The sequence below is a fragment of the Solanum pennellii genome, chromosome 8 (genome assembly GCF_001406875.1).
Source record: "Solanum pennellii chromosome 8, SPENNV200".
Classification (NCBI taxonomy): Eukaryota; Viridiplantae; Streptophyta; class Magnoliopsida; order Solanales; family Solanaceae; genus Solanum; species Solanum pennellii.
Genome location: NC_028644.1, coordinates 60,904,863 through 60,926,216, shown reverse-complemented (window position 1 = coordinate 60,926,216; position 21,354 = coordinate 60,904,863). Strand labels below are relative to the sequence as shown.

The window sequence follows — 21,354 nt, the reverse complement described above, 5'->3', positions numbered from 1 at the left end:
TTTACTGATCATGACGAGTAATTAGCCTTAATGATTTGCATCGAAATAAGGTTGAAAATAATAACTTGTCAATAACACTATATTTTTGACGATTCACAAAATATTTTAAATCCAATTTTATAATATCAATATTGTACATGATTTTTTCCTTACAAGCACATTATTCCTGATAAATGGAATGTCCCACAAAAGAAATTGAGACAATCAAAATGATATTGAAAAGTCTAATTAATTTTAACAAAAATGGTTTAAAATATCTTTAAACTATCTGAAAAAAGCTCACATATACCTTTAAACTATATTTTGGCTCAAAACTATTCTTCCCGTCAAATTATTGGGTCAAAAGTGCCCTTCTAATTAACGGAAATTGTTAAATGTCATGTGGATGTCACATGAATGCCACATGGCACCCCAATAGATTTCCACTGTCACATAGACTAAACGGAAAAGGGTCAAAAGTACCCTTAAACTATATTTCGGCTCAAAACTACCCTTCCCGTCAAACTATTGGATCAAAAGTGACATTCTTATTAGCGAAAGTTGTTAAATTCCACATGTGCCACATTGACTAAATCCCTAAATCTTAATTACTCATTTTCCCCTCATTTCATTATTTTCCAAAAACGATTTCACTCGTTCTCCCTCATTTCGCGGTTAGGATTTCATATTTTTCTTCGTGGCTGGGTTTCAAAGTGGATATTCGTGGTTATATGTTCGTAAAATTTTTTCTTATTTTATTGTGTTTACAACCACGAAAATCCACTTTGAAACTCAGCTCCGAAGAAAGTTATGAAACCTTGTCTGCGAAATGACGGAAAAGTTGTGAAATTCTAACTATCATACTTTGAAATCGTAAACGTAATAAAGTAAGAAAAAATACTTACTAACCTACAACCATGAATATCCACTTTGAAACTCAGCCCCCAAGAAAGCTACGAAGCCTTAGTTGCGAAATTAGGGGCAAGTTGTGAAATCCTAACTATCACGCTTTGAAATCGTAAGCATAATAAAATACGAAAAAATATTTACTAACCTATAAGCATGAATATCCACTTTGAAAAGTATGAAACCCTAGCCGCGAAATGAGGGAGAACGGGTGAATATATCATTTCTGAAATAATGAAATGAGGGGGGACATAATTAGAATTTAGGGATTTAGTCTATGTGGCAGTGGAACCTTATTGACATGCAATGTGACATCCACATGGCATTTAACAACTTCTATTGATAAGAAGGGTACTTTTGATCCAATAGTTTGACGGGAAGGATAGTTTTGAGCCGAAATATAGTTTAATGGTAAATGTGAGCTATTTTGGATAGTTTAAGTGTATTTTTGACCCTTTCTATTTAGTTTATGTGGCAGTTGGAATCCTATTGACATGCAATGTGGCATCCACATGGCATCCACGTGGCATTTAACAACTTCCGTTAATAAGAAGGGTACTTTTGACCCAATAGTATAACGGGAATGGTAGTTTTTAGCCGAAATAAAGTTTAAAGGTATATCTGAGCTATTTCAAATAGTTTAAGGATATTTTTGATCCTTTTCCCTAATTTTAATTATACATCATAAAGTAATCACAAACTCGATATGATACAATTTTTTGAAAATAATCGTCTTCGATAAATAACTTCAATTTTCTAAGACACTTGGTATTATTATGGCTTCATAATTTAACAAAATCCCTATTAATGCTCTGGTTAACATGTACAATTAAACCATCCTCCCAATTCCAACTACCAATACAATATTCCCCACATTTGTCTATTTCCCAAATTCACCCGGTTCAGTTCTGTTATTTCTTTTTTTTTTCTTTTCCCTCACTGAACCGGTCCATGATACTAGGCTCAACAAATGTAACTGGATTTTTTTGGCTTCCATTAACAAAATTTTTAGAGCTTTTTCTTATGAGATCTATTCATAAAGTTGTGTAAATAGCGGAATTTTTATAAAATAAATTGTAATAATAATACGAAGAAAAAATGGCTGGAGGAGGAGGTGATGGTTCAAGGGAATTAGATCAAACACCTACATGGGCTGTGGCTTTGGTTTGTGCTATTATTGTTCTTATTTCCATTTTATTGGAAAAGGTTCTTCATAAAGTTGGACAGGTAATTTTTATTTATGTAACGATTTTTTATTTATTTTTTGAAGAAAATGTTGTGGTCTTAGGAGATGTTGCAAGGAGGGGCGCGAATTTGAATTAATCAAGCCAATAATTTTGAATTGGATTATTGAAGATTTGGAGTTTCCTGTAAATTTTCGTTCATTTCCAGGAAAATCCCCATGTAATTCACAGTTTGTAAAACGACGTGTTCAAATTGCACCATGACCTTTAGCCAGGGTGGAAGGGGTTCATTTGAATTTGTTTCGAGAAAAATAAGATAATTATGTATATACAGTAGATGATGAAAATTAATTGGTTACGTTGTTGTGGATACAGACATTTGAGAGGAGACGAAAAAGTGCATTGGTGGAAGCATTGGAGAAGATTAAGGCTGGTAAATTTAAGGGATTTTGTAATGATTGTTGAATTTGGGGGTTTAGTCAATTAGTGATTTGCTTCCTTGACAATGGATTAATTTTTGTTTGTAGAGCTTATGGTTCTTGGTTTTATATCGTTGCTTCTGACGTTTGGACAAAATTTCATATCGCAAATATGCATACCTGAACGGGTTGCAGATACAATGTTGCCATGCCCTGCCCAACAACACGCGCGTTTGGGATATGGAGGAGGACATCATGGACCTGGACAAGGCCATCATAAGACACCTGAGGCTGGAGAAGCTCATCGAAGGCTTCTATCAGACCATAGGATATTAGCAGCTGATAGTCCTGGAGATACCTGCAGACCGGTGAGTACCTTTTTGAGGATTCATATAACCGACCCTAGCTTGACTTGGGATTGAAGCGTAGCTGTTGTCTATATACATTAGTATTTACTTTAACATGTTGTAAAACACTAGGTGATTTTTTCCATCTGTCTTAGCCTTGGTGGACAGAGTTACTTGGTACTTGTTATTGATGGGAAGTGGCAGGTATCCCGTGGAATTAGTCAAGGTGAGCAAAAGCTAGCCCGGACACCACGGTCATCAAAATAAAAAAAGTTTGTTACCTATAGCTATCTTTTAGGTGACCTGATTGTGTATTATGTATGACAAGTCTTACTTAGTTGGCGTTTGAACACCGTTTTCTGCTTCTATAAAGCTTGAGATACTGGTTAATTTAGTTCAAGAAGGTTTTAGACTTGTATTCGTTTTGTTTAGACTTGTTGAATAAATGTTACTCGAAAATTTATAGGCTAACAGTAACCACATTGACAGGGACAAGTGCCACTTATATCCATCCATGGTTTGCATCAGCTGCACATTTTCATATTCTTTTTAGCCGTCTTCCACGTTATTTACAGTGCCATAACAATGCTTCTTGGAAGATTAAAGGTGAGATTTTTTCAGCATTTTCAGTGTGACAAACACAAAAGTTTAACCAATCAAGATTAATTACAGTTCTTCTGCGCGGCTAGAAGTGATCATTCTATTTCTTATATGCAGATTCGTGAGTGGAAGGAGTGGGAAAGGCAAGTTGAGCATGAGTATGAAGCATCCAATGGTATGATGTGAAATCCTCATGATTTAATTCATTTTGCTTTGTCTTTGGCCTAATTTTACGCAGGCACGAGATAGTTTATGAAGTAATTTATAGTCAGGAAAGTCTAATCTTGAAATACTATAGGAGTATGTTTGGACTTTGGTGTGACTTTTAGGATATCTATGTGATTTAAGTGTGTGCGTTCAGTGAGTTGAGAAACCCGATATGAGATGGATATTTTGGCTGTGTGGGAATTAGTGGAACAGGGATTAGAGAAACCCGATATGTTGGCAAAGAAAAGGAAAAAGAAACAACGGGCCTCACTCTCATCCGTCAAGATTTGGATGATACTATGTTTAAGAAGGTGGTCACTGCAACGAGGTTTTGCAAAATTCTCTCTAATGAGTAGACAAGGTCAAGAAGGTAAGGTTTCAATCCTCAAGGGGTAGGTATTTTGGAGCTTTAAAAATGAGAGAATTCAAATGAAATTTGGATTATTGTTCAAGGGTGAAGGCCTTGTGAATAAATTGAAGAGATATGGTTCAGATAAAGTAAAAGACGTTCATGAAGATCCTTCATTCCTTGAAAAGAGCAACTTATAAGGATGAATGAGGTGAAAAGATCCATAGAAGATGTGGATGAGGAAGAGGAAGATGTAATTGTAACAATCCAGCAATGAAGAGAAAAACCAATAATCATCGAGAATGTCGTGGTTATTAACTGGAAGAGGAAGAAGTCATAGTTACTAGTGTAAAGATATGACACCTGAACGTAACTTAACCCAAAAGTTAGATCATGGGGAGAGAATTTCTCAAGTTCAGTTAATCAGTTCATTCCCCAATCAATGTGTACTCTTAACACTCCTTCATGCCAGGCTCACCTGGAGTGTGGACCATGAGTCCAAATGAGGATAGACCTGGCTCTCATACCATGTAAAAATACGGTACCTGAGCTTAACTCAACCTTCAAAGCTAGATCACGAGGGGAGGGTTGCCAAAGTCCTTAATCTTGAAATTTTGTAACTATTAGGTGCATGTTTGGTTCTATCCATGTGACTCTTTGGCTCTTGTCTTACGATATGAAGTTCATATAGTTAAACGAGTTTTTATATATTTCACATTAAATCAAGAGGCATTTAATCTATATTTCTTATATGAAATTTCTACGCAGATGCCTCAAGATTCAGGCTTACCAAAGAGACATCTTTTGTTAGGGATAATACAAGTTTTGGAACCACCCCGGTCGTTTTCTACAGTGTAAGAAAAAATTAAAGCATCTGTCTTCTGCTTTTATTTGCATATTTTTAAATATTTTGGGATGAATGGATGAATGGGGACTTTGATGGGTTTGCCTGTGATATTGAGCCTGTTGTTTTTCAATTTAAAGCTTTAGTGAGTTTTCTTATATAACAAATTTGATATGATTTTCACATTCTTCTAGGCATCCTCGCCATAAGCACGAAAATCACATTTGTGTGTTCCAGTTGAAAGATTACCATCTCCTAAGGAAAATTTGACCCTACTTTTGTGGGGTAAAGACTAGAGAGGTTGTGTCCGATAGACCCCGGAAATTAGGGGGGAATTAGTTGGTAATATAGTAATATAACATGGAATGTAACAAGTGAAATGTTGTATTACAACCATTTTTGTTTCTTCTTTTCTAACTAGTTCCCCAAAATATCCAGGTGTGCTTTTTTAGGCAATTTTTCAGGTCAGTTAGGAAAGCTGACTACTTGACCATGCGCCACGGTTTCATCTCGGTGAGGTTCACAAATTGAAGGCTTCAAATAAAATTATGTCTCTTGTAGGACAGAAAAAGATATTTACTTCTTTTTGTTTATGGTTTTCCTCTTATTGCAGGTCCATTTAGCACCTGGAAGTAAGTTTAATTTTCAGAAGTACATAAAAAGATCCTTGGAAGATGATTTCAAGGTTATTGTGGGAATCAAGTACGTATCTTTCGACTAAAACTGAAACAAACTATTCAATCTTCTCAGGTTTTGATCATGTGCTACATTTTACTAGCTAGAGGTATCTAATTATTTATCATCGTCGTTGTTATACATTTGCAGTTCATTGCTATGGTTTTCTGCAGTTGTTTACCTTCTGTTGAATGTCCACGGTATTGTTAACGACCTTGATTGTTTCTTTTTAAGACATATTATCTCTAATTGTAAAAAAAAAAAGACTAGCTCTAACTACCAATACAAATACTGTCCTTTCAGGATGGCAAGCTATGTTTTGGCTGTCCATAATGCCTCTAGTTGTAAGAATTTCATTTACTTGATTTCCATTTCATTCATTCCGTTAAAGTTTTGAAGAAAGGACTAACCACTGGATTGGTTAAAGATAATCTTAGCAGTCGGCACAAAACTTCAAGCAATTATAGCTCAGATGGCTCTTGAAATTCAAGAAAGACATGCTGTAGTCCAAGGCATACCTCTCGTTCAAATTTCAGATAGAAATTTTTGGTTTGGCAAGCCCACCTTAATTCTTCATCTTGTCCATCTCACCCTCTTTCAGGTACTCATTTCTTGCTTTCTCCGCCTCTTAGGCTCTCACACACGTCCCCTGTATGTTCATATTAGAAAAATAATAATGAGTTGCAGGGTATGTATGTTTTATGCGAAAATAAGTGTTTGGTTAGTAAGCAAAAAAATATTATCCCAGAAACATTTATATATGGAGGGTGGGGGTGGGATGTGTTGGAAGGCATAGAGGAGACAATCGATATGGAACTTGTTTGAACTCGGAAGCAAATATTAAGCCTAAAATCGTTACCTTTATGTGATGCAGAATGCTTTCGAGATCACTTATTTCCTTTGGATAACAGTAAGTAAACTTTCTCAATTATTCTTTTCAATTCCTTCATATCTACTAGTACTCTGTTTAACATGATGACATGTCATGTTCTGCAGTATGAATTCGGTCTTCATTCCTGTTTTCACGATAACTTTTACCTCTCCTTGTTGAGAGTTGCTATCGGGTAATTGAACAAATACTTATCTTCAGTGTGTTCAAGTGTGATAACCATACTCTCAATTTATCTGATGAATAGGATGCTTTGTCAGGTTAGGTGTTCAGATTTTATGCAGCTACATTACACTGCCACTGTATGCACTTGTTACCCAGGTAACTCTTTTTCCCTTATGTTGCAGATTGATTATGATTAGCTAACAAAACTAGTTTCATGGATTTTCTACTACTAGATAACTCTCTGTGATCATACATGAAATTAACTCGTGATTTGACATCATGGAAGCTAATGAATGGTTTGGATGTTCAATGAGTAGATACATCCCATGCTAGAGGTACAATGACTACATGTTCAACTGATTTGTTTTCATTCATTTCGACATTCTAGATGGGATCAACCATGAAGAGATCAATATTTGATGATCAAACTTCCAAGGCACTAATGAATTGGCATAAGAATGCAAAAAAGAAGAGACCTACAAAGCCAGGACAAATCGAAACACGAAAATTAGGGAGTCCAGGGGAATCACCTGAAACCTCCCCTACAAAAGGTGGTCTCGGATCAAGAAGAAAATTGTCTCAAGTAGAGCCGTTGTCCTCTAATCAGACAGCCAACATTGTTGCTAGCGTTGACATTCCAGAGGAAAAGCCTCCCTCGAACCCTGACCTACTTACAGGTCTTTGAATGACACAACAAGCAGAGATAACTCATGTCTCACAGAAAGGAAAAAATGAAGAGTACATACATACATACATTGATGTTGAAATGCTAGAACCTGTGCTGGAGATTGGCTGTGTCATCCAGTTTCTCTGCACACTGTTGCAGAAAAACTAGCTCATTGTTCCAAATTCCAGATTGATGTTCAATTTTGTAAACTCCATTTGTACTATTATGTATGCTTGTGTAATGAAGGCTATAAAAACCATGTTACACTTAAAAAAGTGCCTAGGCATACACATTTTCATGTCCTCACTGTTTTACCAGCAATAAGGTCTCAGTGTACTTACTTACCTAATTCCACCAACTGCAAAATCAAATTGATCTACAACTAATTCTCTCAACTATAAAACTAGGGTTATATAGTTAAATTTTTCTGTGGCAATAATTTGATGAAACAATAGACAGTCCAATGGCAGCTTTCTATTCTAAGTAGAGAGAGCTTGTGAATTTGAAAAAAAAAAAAAAGCAGAACCAACATTGTTGATAATTCATATAAGAGTAGACTTCATAATAGTCAATGTTGGCCTCTGCACTCAGGGAGATTCCGATAATCAAAATTTTGAAACTCAAATTTCACTTTATACGATCAATAAGCCTGTTGCAAGCGCAAAATGTTTCAAATTGATCGTAAACGAGCAAAAAGGGCACTCCAAAATGTGAGGGTCATTTGCACTTTTTCAATATTTTACACAAACTTAACAACCCAAAAAGGCCTATAGAAAGAAAACTAGCTAGGACAACACTCTAGAAAGTATGTCTTGGGAGTAAGGTCAATCTACAAAATCTTCCATTTGCGCTCCATGGCATTCGTGATCATTGATATGCAGTATGCAGAACTCAATGGATAATCTGAAACTGCAAGATACAGTAAGATGATTAGACAAGGTTCAGCTGCAGAAATAATGCAATAATTTGCCAAGACGATTTTTCATGTAGTGAAAACAGCATGGACCTAGTTGAGCATTTACATAGAATATACATGCATAGCACCAATAACTCATCAAACTTATCAGTATACCAAATTCTAATTGGAAGAATTAGCTTACTTGATAAATAATCTTCGACATAATCTTTATCAATTTTGCCATGGGCCATAGCCCCAACCTGCATATGTCAAATATCAAGTAAACTATAACTTCACACTAATACGTAATTGTCTATAGAAAATTACACTAGACCATACCACAAAGACAAGGTTCGTGTCATTGTTGACGCCATTAACATAGTCCTGAATATCCACCAGCTTCTCAGAACAATGAGAGTAGCCTGATGCATAAGCGAAGTGGGGTATTAGTCAATTGTCAAGAACATTTCATTAGAGAAGGAAGGGACTAAAACAGAAAAACTATTCACCTATCTTCCGACAGTCGAGGGGTAGGTACTGTGTAACAGTGTTTTTTATAACACGCAACAGTTTCTCTCGCTTACCAACAGCAGTTATGCTCACTGAAATTGAAGGAACATCAGAAAACAGAAATATTAGACAAATCACAGATCGGAAGTAGGAATAAAAGCATGATATTGCTGTTTTCTGAAGCTAAGCTCAGCACTGCAATTCCATCTATGCATTTCCAGTTCCAATACACACTCAGAATCTGAACCAGAAAGAAGTAGAATAGAAGCAAGATCAATTTGATGAACTCGCTCTAAAGAATTAACTCTGAGAAACCACAGCTTAATCAATCCATATCTGCATCTTCTCATGTAAGGTATTGAGGAGAGAAATAAAGAAGCTGACGTAGAGGCATCATGCCGCGGTTGATATCGTCAAATGTATAAATGAAGCAATGCAGCATAGAGGGTGAGCCTGAGTTGCGCAAAACCAGAGGTGGTGGGTTGAGAAGGCATCTAAATGAAACTTAAAACTTAGTGTCGGTAGGGTAATTAAGCAAAAAAACATGCTTAGCCCACTTATCCATAGTCCTAATTTTGTTATGTTCTCTAGACTTTCAGTAGAATTTTCGTTTTATCTGTTGGGACAAAACAACTAGGACGACATATATTAGATATTGCTTTGATTTATCAAAGTGTATTGTAGAATTGAATAAGAGGACTATGGAGTGAATAAGCAAGATTTTTCCTATAGGCATATGAACATGATGATTGGGCTAGAGAAATAAATGAATAATCACTAATAAATACATGTCAATATATTGTCAAAGAGCTATTAAAATGACTACTTGGTGATTTCATGGCCACTTTCACTAGCAAGACTCAATACCTGACTAGGACATTCCACCATCCATCTTCAGAAAAAGTTGACAGAAGTTTGAATCATCAACTTCTTGCTGGTTACCATTGATATGTGGCCCACAAACGACAAACACTTAAATCTGGAGTCTACAGGAACACCATTCTGTTCATACTATAGGAATATTTTAGGACTGGAGTTCACTCTTTTTTTTGATTTCTCCTCTTCCAAAGGTACCTCAATTTCTTCTTCTTTATCATAATTCTATCCTTTCTTTTTTCTCTTCTCCACGTACCATTCTTGTCACAAGTACTTCAGTGAAGCAAAAAGATTGTCAATTATACAAAATCACCAATACATATGCTATAGCAGCATTAGCAATTATGAAAAATAAAAAAAAGATCCACAAGTAATTCCAGTTCCGTGGTTGTTTTCATACTCACTTTCTTCCGATTTGTTTGTCTTGCCTTCTGTATTAACCCATTCATTTAATTTAAAGTTTCTAACTTTCCTCAAAGTATCAGTTTCTCAGATTCCATGTCAAATTGAAAAGACACAAACAAATATTGAAATAGGGGCATAATTATTTTTCAACTTAACTAAAAAAGTCATTTTTCGAACTACAAACATATTAGGGAAAAAGGTCTAATATACCCCTCAACTTTGTCATTTAGAGCTGATATACCCCTTGTTATGAAAGTGGCTCATATATACCCCTACTTGTAAACAAATGGCTCATATATACCCTTTTCCTCTAACGGTATATATGATGAAAAGGGTATATACCCCTACTTGTAAACAAATGGCTCATTTACTTTTTTTGTTTTAATGTATGTGAAACAGATAAAAAATTGAGTCAATTATTATGTATTTTAAGTTTTTAATTATTATCATAGTATGTTTTATATAATTTTCACATTTTGATCAAATTTATGTGGCCCAAAAAATTTTAAAATTAATTAAATAAATATTTCATGTGTTTTTGAAAAGATATTTTAAGCTTTTAATTTTTTTAAGTAATGTCTTACTCCAATTTTAAGGGTTAGCCAAATTTCTTATTAGTTTTTAGATTTTTAGGTTGTTAGTTATTATGATATATAGTATTTTTTACGTAATTTTAAAATAATATACATTACTTTTTTCGTTCTGATCTTACGTGATATATATGAAATTTTGAGATTTCAATTACATTTTGTAAAAGGTTTTAGATATTTAAGTTAATTACGTTATAATACTATTTGAGTAATTTTAAGATAATATAGATTACAACCTTTGTCCAATTTAGATAGCATGGATGAACTTTTTTAGAATAAAAAAAAGTAATTATATGATTTTCTTCATATTTTAAATCATTAATTATTGTATTTTTATATAATAATATTTGATTTATTTTATGTTTATTATTATTATTATTATTATACTATGTTTGATCTTTTTTATTGTACCCTCCAAATCCACCAGGAGAGATGATCCCCTTGAAGTACTAGTGTTCCTCATATTATTTCGTCCAATTTTATCATAGCATAGATTTGGTTTATGAAAGGAGTAACACCAGGGGCGGAGCTACATATGCATCAAGGGGTTCATCCGAATCTTCTTCAACGAAAAATTATATTATTTATATATAATTAAAATAATTTATATGTATATATAGTAGATGTCGAATCCCCTTTGACTATCCATTTCTATAGATTATGAACCCCCTTATTGAAAATTTTAACTCCGCTATGTAACACCTTTAAAAAAAAATTCTATCGTAAAGTAATTCAAACCACTCAAAAATTAAATTAATAATGTCATCTAATACACATGATCTATATATTTCTTCAACGTTAGGTGAATACAATTTAAAATACACTCAATAAAATAGCAATGCAATTAACTCTTCAAAATGAATCGAGAAATATTTATAAACAAACTATATTTGCTGCATACTTAAAATTTAAAGAATTTAACTACTCCTATAAAGTAAAAAAGTGTTTAGATAACTAAACTACTCTTTAATTTAAAGTTTAATTTTTTTAAAACACACGTGTAGTGGGGCCCACCACGAGTTTGAGTAACGACAAAAAGATCTTAAAATAATTACGTAGAACAAAGAAAAGAGAAAAACTTGTTTTACTATAAATGTATATTTAATAATGCATTACAATATTATATGTTGACTTTTATCCGTTACTTGTAGATATTTTTTTAATTTTTTTTTCTTTATAGTTGGGGTCCAATATTAATCATTTTTGCGTTAAATTTTTTTGTTTAAAGTTTAAAATTATATGTAATCAATATGAATATTATAATAAAATATTATATATTATTGTCGATCTTGAAAAAAAATTGTATATCACAAACATAAATTTATATTTATATTCTTACTAATTATGGTGTTTAAATTTCATATAATTTTTTTTTTCATCACATGAATCTCAATATTATAGCTTCTGTGTATATAAAAAACTAAATTTAGATATTTAATTATAATACTTACAATTTGTGGACTCTACATGCTGCATTGCGTTTATTTATTTATTTATGTATTTTCTAGTCTAGACTTGAAGAGATCAAGAAAAATGACAGAGTATATATTATATTTCTTACTTCATTGTTTTTTATTTGAAGGTACCTAACAATTTGTATTAAAATTGCTAACAAACAAAATAAATCATTTTTCATTAAATAATAAAGTGGACATTTGGTCATTATTGTCGTCATGTATTACTTCATCTTTTATTTTGTGTTGTTTCAAAAGTTTTGGAAATATTAATGCGAACAGTTTGTTTGGCTAAGTTTCGAGAGATTAAAAGTGTTATTTTAATTAATAAATGAGAAGTGCTAAACAGTCAGAAAATTTAGCCAGAATTAGATCAGAAAATTTAGTCAGAATTTGATCAGAAAATTTTAAAAATTATAATATATTTTTTATTTTAAAATAAATCGATCTTTTTTCTATTTTTTTAATAAAAGGTATTAAGATAAAAGGGTAAAAATATTTTTAAAAAGTAAAATTACACATCAAAAATTTTATTGGAAAAATTACATAAATTGATAAATTTTAATAAATAATTACTGATTTTAACAATACTTTTTATTTATTACCATTTATAGCAATCCTATGTTAAATATGTCATATGTATTAAAAGTGAATTATGTATGCAATATATATGAATTATATATGAATTATAATTATTTTTTAAATATATTATGTTTGTTTGATAAAAATTTGACACATTGTATTATAAGTGAATTAAAATGTGTGATAAATGAATTATTTATCATTAAAATGTGTATTATATATGAATAAAAAATTGTTCTTTGTAATATGAATTAAACTTGTATTATAAATGAATTAAAAGAGATCAAGTAAAAAAGAAATTTTATTGCAATAAATGGTAAATATTTTGATATTATTGTATATTTATGTAAGTTTCCCAATTTTATTTTAATCAAATTTTCTGATCAAAAAAATTTTTCCTTGATAAATATGACTTTTGATAAAAAAAAATGGGAAAGATAAGTGCTGTTAATGAGTAGCACAAGCTAATTTGCAAAGGCTAATTTTTGGCTAAGAGCTTTTTTTTTTCCCAAACATACTAATAAATACTTTTAAATTTGATCAAACACTAATTGCTTTTAAAAAGCAAAGTAAGAGTTTTAATTTTATGATTTTGAATTTCGTAATTATAATTTCAAGTGTTAATAAGTGAGTTTTTTACGTAATATTTATAAATGATGCAAATTTAATAATATTTGAAATATAAATATATTGTTTGAGCAAAAGTTACTGAGTTTGATCAAATCAGTACCCAAACTTCTAGCTCCACCTTTACGGTTGTGATTAAACAAAAAATATATTTTCTTAATTTTATCAAAAGTACTTATTTTGAAAACAATTTAAAACAAGCATTTTTCATGTTGACCAAATAGGCTATTGGTGAGATTTTGGATCGATTTTCATATTGAAATTTGGGTTGAAGAACATTGTAGTGATATGTTTTTACTTGTATATACCATTTGAATTCAGTAAAAGAAAATTTTATATGATTTCAACCATTTTTAATTTGGACTTTAGTATAAGTGGTCTTTAATCACAAACTTTGTTAAAATTAAATTTATAACATTATTTTTTTGTAGTATACAATAACCTCATAATTAATTCCCCTCAATACTTTTTGAGTCGAATCTATCATATAGCACTTGTATCACGTGACGCGGCAGCTTGGATTCATTGTAACACGCCAACCTTTTAAAAAAAGAATTCAACAAACATTTTATTGGATAAAGCAAATAGTCAATTGGATAAATTAAATAGTCAATTTTATTGGATAATTTAAATAGTCAAACATCATATGTTCAAAGACACTGCCCACAACTAAAATAAAAAATATAATTTTTTCCTTATTAAACAATTTGAATGGATTTTCTATTTTTTTACGATTAAAATTGAAAGTATTATATCACTTAAAGATATCGATTTATTTTTTATTTCACCTTTATGTATTCTAGAGATCAAAATCAAAAAAAGGTCTTAATATCTTTCATTAAAAAAAATTTTCAACGTCTTACCATTTATGTTTATAAAAACAAATATATAGATTTGAAATTTTAGAATCACTTTATTTTAAAATGAAACATGAAGCCTTCTTCGATTACGACGTAAGAAAAAGAAGAGTTTGTAAGCATAATTTAACATTAAAGAATATATTATTCACCTAAAACTTGTTTAAGGTAGAGAACGTGGGTGGACAAATTGCCAACAAAGCATTGTGTCACTGCCAATTAAATCGACTACATCATTTTCTTTTTTTAAAATTCTAGTCAATACTGCTGTAAAATTCACTTTTGAAAAGATTTTTTAAACAAAATGAATTCGAGAGTCAAATTATAAGTTTTACGTATTTTTAATATTAATAATATTTTATATTTAAAAATCATTCCACTTAAATCTCTATATACAAAAATTCACAACAAAAATAAATAAAGTCTTTTTAAATTCATAAAAATATTTTATTATATTTAAATCTAATAGAGTAAAATAAAAACTAAGATAATATATAAATATAAAATAAAATATATTCTATGAAATATAAAATAAAATTCTTGAATAGAACTTAATCAAACATATGAGATATGCTAATTAATTAATAAAGAAATTACCAACACAAAAAATTTCTTATAATTACATTTAAAAGTAATTTTAAAGACTTGTCAAACTTAATTTCTAAAATAAGTATTTTTCTCAAAAAAAGAAGAAAACAATTTGATCTCCCAACACAAAACATGCTCTAAGTTATTTGAAAAAGGAATAAATTCATAATAATTCATTGAACTTATGGTAATTCCTCAATAATTTTGTGAGGGAATATACTTTCTTTTTATGTCGAACTCAGTTTTTTCTTAGAAGATTCACCCCACCCTCACCTTAGGCTTTTTGTACTTCAATTTTTCTTTTATATTTTATCACACGTTAGCTTAAGCCATATCCAATTCATAGGTTTCCCTTTTATTTTATTGAATTGTTAATTGAGATGATGATTTTTCTTGTTTTAATATATATATATATATATATATATATATATAATATCATCATTTTTCTTCAATTTCAAGGAAAAATAGTTTAGATCTTCATTATTTCTTTTCATGGATAGTATAATATATTTTCGAAGAATTTACATAGTTTTTTTCCCAAGCTTGAAATAAAAATATTTTGCTAATTGAATTTCAAAAAAGTTCTACTAAAACTTGTAGAAATATTAATATATTATTTCACTTTTTTTATGGCTAAAAACAGATCACTTTTAATATTTCTCTTTATTTTTATTCAAAATATCAAAAAGAAATTGATTGAACCTCAAAATTTTATCTTTGTCAAGTAAATTAGACAGATGAAGCAACATAAATTTTTACATTATAATTCATAATAATAACAACTGATATAAAAAAAAACATATAAAAATTGAATGGCTCTCGAAATTTCATTTATATTATATAAGTTGGGATAAAAGGAAAAAGGAATAACTTATATTATGTGAAAAGTCGATAAAAGATACCATTAATTATAACAATTACCATTTAAAAGACATTTCTAAAAATATATGAAAATTTGGTTGACTTCAAATTATATTTGTATTACAAAAATTAAAATAAAAGAAATAATATATATTAAGTGTCACATTATCATGATCGAGATTGTTGTAACTGTTGGGTATGTAACAAGAACTGATGGGTAATTTGGGAGAGAGGAACTTGAAAAGTTGAGAACTTGAAGAGTAAGAAACTTGAAAAGTCCTCGTATGCTTTAATAAAAAGACATTTGTCCTTCATCAGTGATGGAAAGAAAAAAGGAAAGTTTAAATATAGAAATACCTTTATTAATTGTTAAAAGGATTGTAAAAAGGGACCCCCTCGCCGCCGCCGTCGCTCAGCTCGGCTTTGACTTTGGCTTTGGAAAATGATCGATCGAGAGATTATTTTCTGGACAAAGTTTATTTTAATTATTTAATTATTTAATTAAATAAATGGCCAAAATATTTTCAATTAATTAGTTGATAACAGAAACACTTTCAGTTATTTAGTTGAAATTAACCGAAACGTTTCAACTTTTTAGTTGATTAACCTGACCCGACTCGGATTCGCGCGTGACCCGTTTAATTTAAAAACTTTCCCGTTTTATTTAAATTTTCCGTTGTTTTGAAAATGACTGTTTTGAAAGGTTGCAACTTTCAAGAACAGTCAGTACCATTTGAAAGGTTGCAAACTTTCACTAATGGTCGTGTGGATTCTGAAATGGTTGCAACCTTTCGGAACCTGTTCCTCTTGCCTATAAATACCATTCGCTTTTTTCCTTACGAATTTTTGTGATTTCTTCTTCTTCTTTTGCACAACAATCATTTCGTGTATTTTACTGTTGTTGAGTGGTTCGCTGACACCGTAGTTTTTGGTATCTATACCCTGGGAGGTCATATTCCAAATCAAACCTCGAATACTAGAGGGGAATAATTTCCTTAAGGAGACACTGTGAGTTCAGTGGACTTGATCATTTTCTGTTCAAATTTTTTCAGATTCTGGTACGTTACAGATTTAGTTGTTCTTAATTAATTTGTTCATCTCTTGTACTGATTCAGTAAACTTTGGTTACTTTGTGTTTCTTCAAAGTTTTATCAGAATCAGTAGTTTTGTTTTTAAACGCAGATTGACAACAGTAACAATCTCAAACTTTTGGCAGGACCTATTACACACTGTACTATTTAATAGTGTATTTTAAAGATGTATAAGTGTCCAACTATACAAATTATTATTTATAATGATGTAATGTTTATGATTTTACGTGAACACGCATATATCTTTGAAATACACTATTAAATAGTGTAGAGGATGAAAGATCCTACGCAAATTTGGAATCATTACCTCAATTTTATGAATTAAATAAATCAAAATCACTCTATCAATATCTAAGTTGGATTTGATATTGCTTAACTAATATGTTGAAGAGGCTTGAGCTCACGGTTGGTCGTCAACATGTGTGCTTCAGTTGTGTGTTCTTCCTTATCTTCAGCTGCTTGACTTAGTGGTTGTAGCTTGACATTAAATGCTCATGGTACCAAGTTCAGACACAAGCAATATCACTTATTTATTCCTCTTTTTATATCAGTCAATTTACTTATTTTAGCCTTTTTGTGGACCCAGTTCAATGTTCTCTTGTTTTTATTTATGTATTAATAATATTTCATCGTGACATCATTTATTTAGTTAAATGTTAATTAAAAAGAAATATTTTTGTATTATGTAAATATATTTGGTATACGTTTAATTATTTTATTTCTCTATTATTTGTAAATCACTTTTATATTTTTAATGTTAATATTAGATCACTAATATTATTAGTAAAAAAACATATGTCATTACATTTAAAAAATTAAAAAGTACTATAATTAAGACAATTCAAATTTTATTCGTGGGACATAAAATTTGAAAACCAAAATAACATATTATTTAAAAACTACGTAAATTTTATACATTATTTTTTAAAAAAAAATTATATATTAAAAAATTAAGTGACTCTCTAAATTTCTTTCGTACCACATAAATCAATAAAATATAATTAATATATGTCGAGACCGTGCTAACACGGACTCACACATCTAGTATCATAAGAAATTTCCTTAGGACTAAGGTCATATTCTTTTTCTTTTCCTCTATTCAATGTTTTTACTTTTAAATAGAAAATAAACAAATAAAAAAACATATTTACAAGCTCAAAAGAAACCACAAGATAAATTTAAATAACTTACACTAAAATTTAATATGTATAGATATAGATTTTGCTTAATAGGTTTATAAATATACCGGATATTTTTTAAAATAATTTAAGACATATTTTGGATTCTATTAATTTGTGAGATAAGCACTTATGTCATTAAGTTGATGATTAATGTGTTTATGTCATAAACTTTATCTCCAAGTATTAATCTACTTTGTCCCCAAAGTTTAACTCCTTTATCTTCAAGTAATTCTCCCTTTACCACCAAACTATATTGTGTAATATGTTCTCCTCTACTGCCTATGCTCCTCTATATATAGTAGTTGATAGAGTTTTGAGGAGGAACAACCAAGTGAAGAATAAGATGTAGTCAATTTTAAACTTGCTTTATTTTATAACATTTATATTTTGTTGATTCTTTGTGTTTTTTTTTAATTAATTTAAAGGCTTATTTAATCATGGGAAAATATTTTACACTGCTGAAATAGTTTCTTAGGACAGTGTCTAGCATGACCCAAGTATTATATTTATATATACATATATATTACTTGAGAATATTATTGTAGTAGTATTTATTTCAATTATAATTTTATTATTTTGATATTATATTTTCCCCATAAACTTGTCTGCGCTTCGCTTGGTCTTAAAAGATAGTAAAATATATATTTTTAAAAAATTAAATATTACAATTTTTATCTATATATTTATCTGTCTATTTGTTTATCTATCGATTTATTTACGGCTTCTAACAAAAACATAAGTAACTATTTTGAATCAAAAGAAATTATAAACTTGAAAGAAATTATTTAGAGAATATACGAGAAAATAAATAATGCAACATCATTTTTACTACTGTAATCAGTAAGAAAACATGAAATCACTGTGCAATCTTTCGAACTCTTATCGATATCCGCTCCCACAACAGATTACCACTCAATAGCCTTCATCTTATGTTTTTCAAATCAAATATTATAAATATAATAGCACAGAAAACATAAAACTTAAAAAGATAATGTGATCATTAATTTATTTATAATTGGACTACAATATAAAATAACAGATAATGTCATGAATGTGACTATTAATTATTTTAGGGGCTATGATAATTAAACTTGTGGGAATAATGAAAATAAAGACCCATTGAATTTTACTTTCAAGAAATTTGAAGTATTGACTCTTTAGTTTCTAACATTGTATATTTAATATAATTAAGAGTGTTAAAAGATATTTATTTTTTTTACTATTTTTAATATATCATATAAATAAGAAAAAATTTAGAGAAAACCCTTAAAACGAAGAAAAAAGAAAATTGTATTTCTTGACCAAAGAGAGTGATTTTTTTTTTTCTATTTCTAGCTTCATTATTATAAATAAATTTGGTAATAAATTATTATTTAATTGTAGTATCACATTAGTTAAATGTATGAGATTCAGTTTTGTTATACGGTGGAGATGTGAGAGAAAGTGATCAAGATTTTATATGTTATATTAAGATAACTGAATAGATTAGAATTCATAAAAAGACTGTTTTTTGTATTTTAGCTTCTTGCTTATACACATTATGTACAAGACTTCATATTTTTATAGTCAATTATTTATTGCTATGTAGGTAATAATTTATCTATACGATTCTATAATTTCATTTCTAAATTTATGTCATATACAATTTTTTAGAAATTGGAGTTGCGCATCTTCAGTATCAATAAGTATGATGGAGACTTAATCAGTTTTTTTGTTAATCCTACAACTTCACCCAATTATGACTAACTCTTCTTAGTCTTGAAAAGTTAAGTCTTAATCAAAATAATATTATAATGTAATAAATAAATCTAAAATATTACAAATACAAAACAAATAAACTCACATCATCAATAAAATTAAGTATCTAGTAATCTTCACTAAAATGTAGAAAAAAAATTATTACAAAAAAAGAAAGAACAGAAAACAGTTAAATACATACCTGTGCTCCATTTAAAATTTCCTGCAAAATACAAAGAAAAAAAAAACTCATTACAAATGAAACAAATTACCTATCAATCTTAAAAAAGTTAGTAGCATCGTCACTACAAATGAAAAAAGAAAAAGAAAGATATTATCGGAATTTAAAAAGAAAACAACAAAAATATATATCTTTAGACTTTAATCCGTTTTGTATCTATGGATGTATACAGCTATAGAATATGAATGATTTATAACTCCGTTAGAAATATTTTATTCTTTCATATAAATATGATGAATATATGATGAATTAGTATGAAAAAATTGTAATGGCCAATAAATATGGATTATTAAAGATTGTAACGGTAACATCATTGATAAGATTAATTTTTTCATTAATTTATGAATATTATATTTATTTAATGATTAAAAAATGAGATAACATTTTTAAAAATGGACAAAGACGTTTCGGGCTGCTGCTGAGTAATTAATTACTCCTATTTAGTGTGATATTTTAATTCGTTAAAATTTTTATTTTAGAAAAAAATTAGATTTTGTTTTAATTAAAAAGATAATATAGATAATTGCAAAAGGCCTGCGCCGGGGAAGCATACCATAGGGAGGAAAGGGAGCCCGGACGGTGGAAGAGCCAGGGGAGGCCGGGTCATTTGATGGAAATGATGCTGGCCATTCAAGGCTGCCACATCAACAATTCTAGATTTTATATATATATATAAACAATTAGTATCATCAAATTAAATAGATACACATGCCAAATACTAAATATTGGGACTTAGATAATAATATATTAGTCTATTAATATCATCAACGACATATAATATAGAGAGTTACTTGATAACATATTTATGAAAATTTCTTTAATACCAAATAATTAGGACTTCAATCAATTAAAATTTTATCTTATATTATATTATTTATGTCCAGATTTTATTTATCTCAAATTGGATATTTGTTTGTTTTATTGATCAAATTTAATTTGTTTAGAACCTAAAATAATTTTTTTCTGTTAGAAAATAAAATTAGAAACTCGAATGAATCTAATGTAAGTGGACTTTTGGTATGTATCCATTATGTAAAATCAAAAGTCACGAACTTCCAAAAAAGAGTGAAGCACGAGGAAACCCTCGGGAAGGGTAAAAAAGGAAAAAAAAATTGTCGTCATGTTAAACTGGTAGCGTTTAATCATAGATTTGGATAAAATTTCACCATATGTTTGACCATACTATTTGGGAAATATATTTCATTTTTTTAGAAAAATATGATTTATACTCATAATTTTAAAAACTATCAAAACTAACCATAAATTTGTATTACAAGTCAATTGGATCTTCGATGCAATAATAACAAATAGTGTCCATGACACTAGAGCAATGTGTTAGTTTGAAGTGAGTGCACATCATTTCATACATCGTGAAATAGACAAAACACACGACTCTATTATCCTAAGCTAATTGTTCATCATTTTTGTCAACAACCACATTATCATTTAACATTCATTGAATATTTCACTATTTTGATATACACGTAAAAAATTATGTAATATAACACAAACAAGAATATTTTTGTAAAAGATAAAAATTTGATATGAAATTTCAATTTTCAAAAAACCTCAAATAATAAAATTTGATCAAATATTAAAAAATTATTATTTAAAAATTTAAAATA

The 21,354-nt window shown here is 29.6% G+C and overlaps 2 protein-coding genes across 2 annotated transcripts; one reads left to right on the top strand and one right to left on the bottom strand.

Annotated features, from left to right (window-relative positions):
* Positions 1-1,743: 1,743 nt before the first annotated feature.
* Positions 1,744-7,575, top strand: LOC107027991 (MLO-like protein 9). Its single transcript, XM_015229042.2, has 15 exons — positions 1,744-2,112; positions 2,445-2,502; positions 2,597-2,856; positions 3,325-3,441; positions 3,553-3,610; positions 4,760-4,845; positions 5,274-5,348; positions 5,449-5,537; positions 5,661-5,710; positions 5,814-5,854; positions 5,938-6,111; positions 6,385-6,420; positions 6,507-6,574; positions 6,660-6,720; positions 6,953-7,575. The coding sequence occupies exons 1-15, from the start codon at positions 1,984-1,986 to the stop codon at positions 7,247-7,249; spliced, it is 1,599 nt and encodes a 532-aa protein (XP_015084528.1). The 5' UTR covers positions 1,744-1,983; the 3' UTR covers positions 7,250-7,575.
* Positions 7,576-7,796: 221 nt separating this feature from the next.
* Positions 7,797-20,336, bottom strand: LOC107027793 (ribosomal RNA small subunit methyltransferase NEP1-like). The gene is made up of 6 exons (XM_015228859.2): positions 20,283-20,336; positions 19,691-19,711; positions 8,639-8,822; positions 8,469-8,551; positions 8,332-8,389; positions 7,797-8,140 (listed from the first exon to the last, which is right to left on the bottom strand). Exons 1-6 carry the CDS (start codon positions 20,334-20,336, stop codon positions 8,061-8,063), a joined length of 480 nt encoding a protein of 159 aa, XP_015084345.1. The 3' UTR covers positions 7,797-8,060.
* Positions 20,337-21,354: the final 1,018 nt, after the last annotated feature.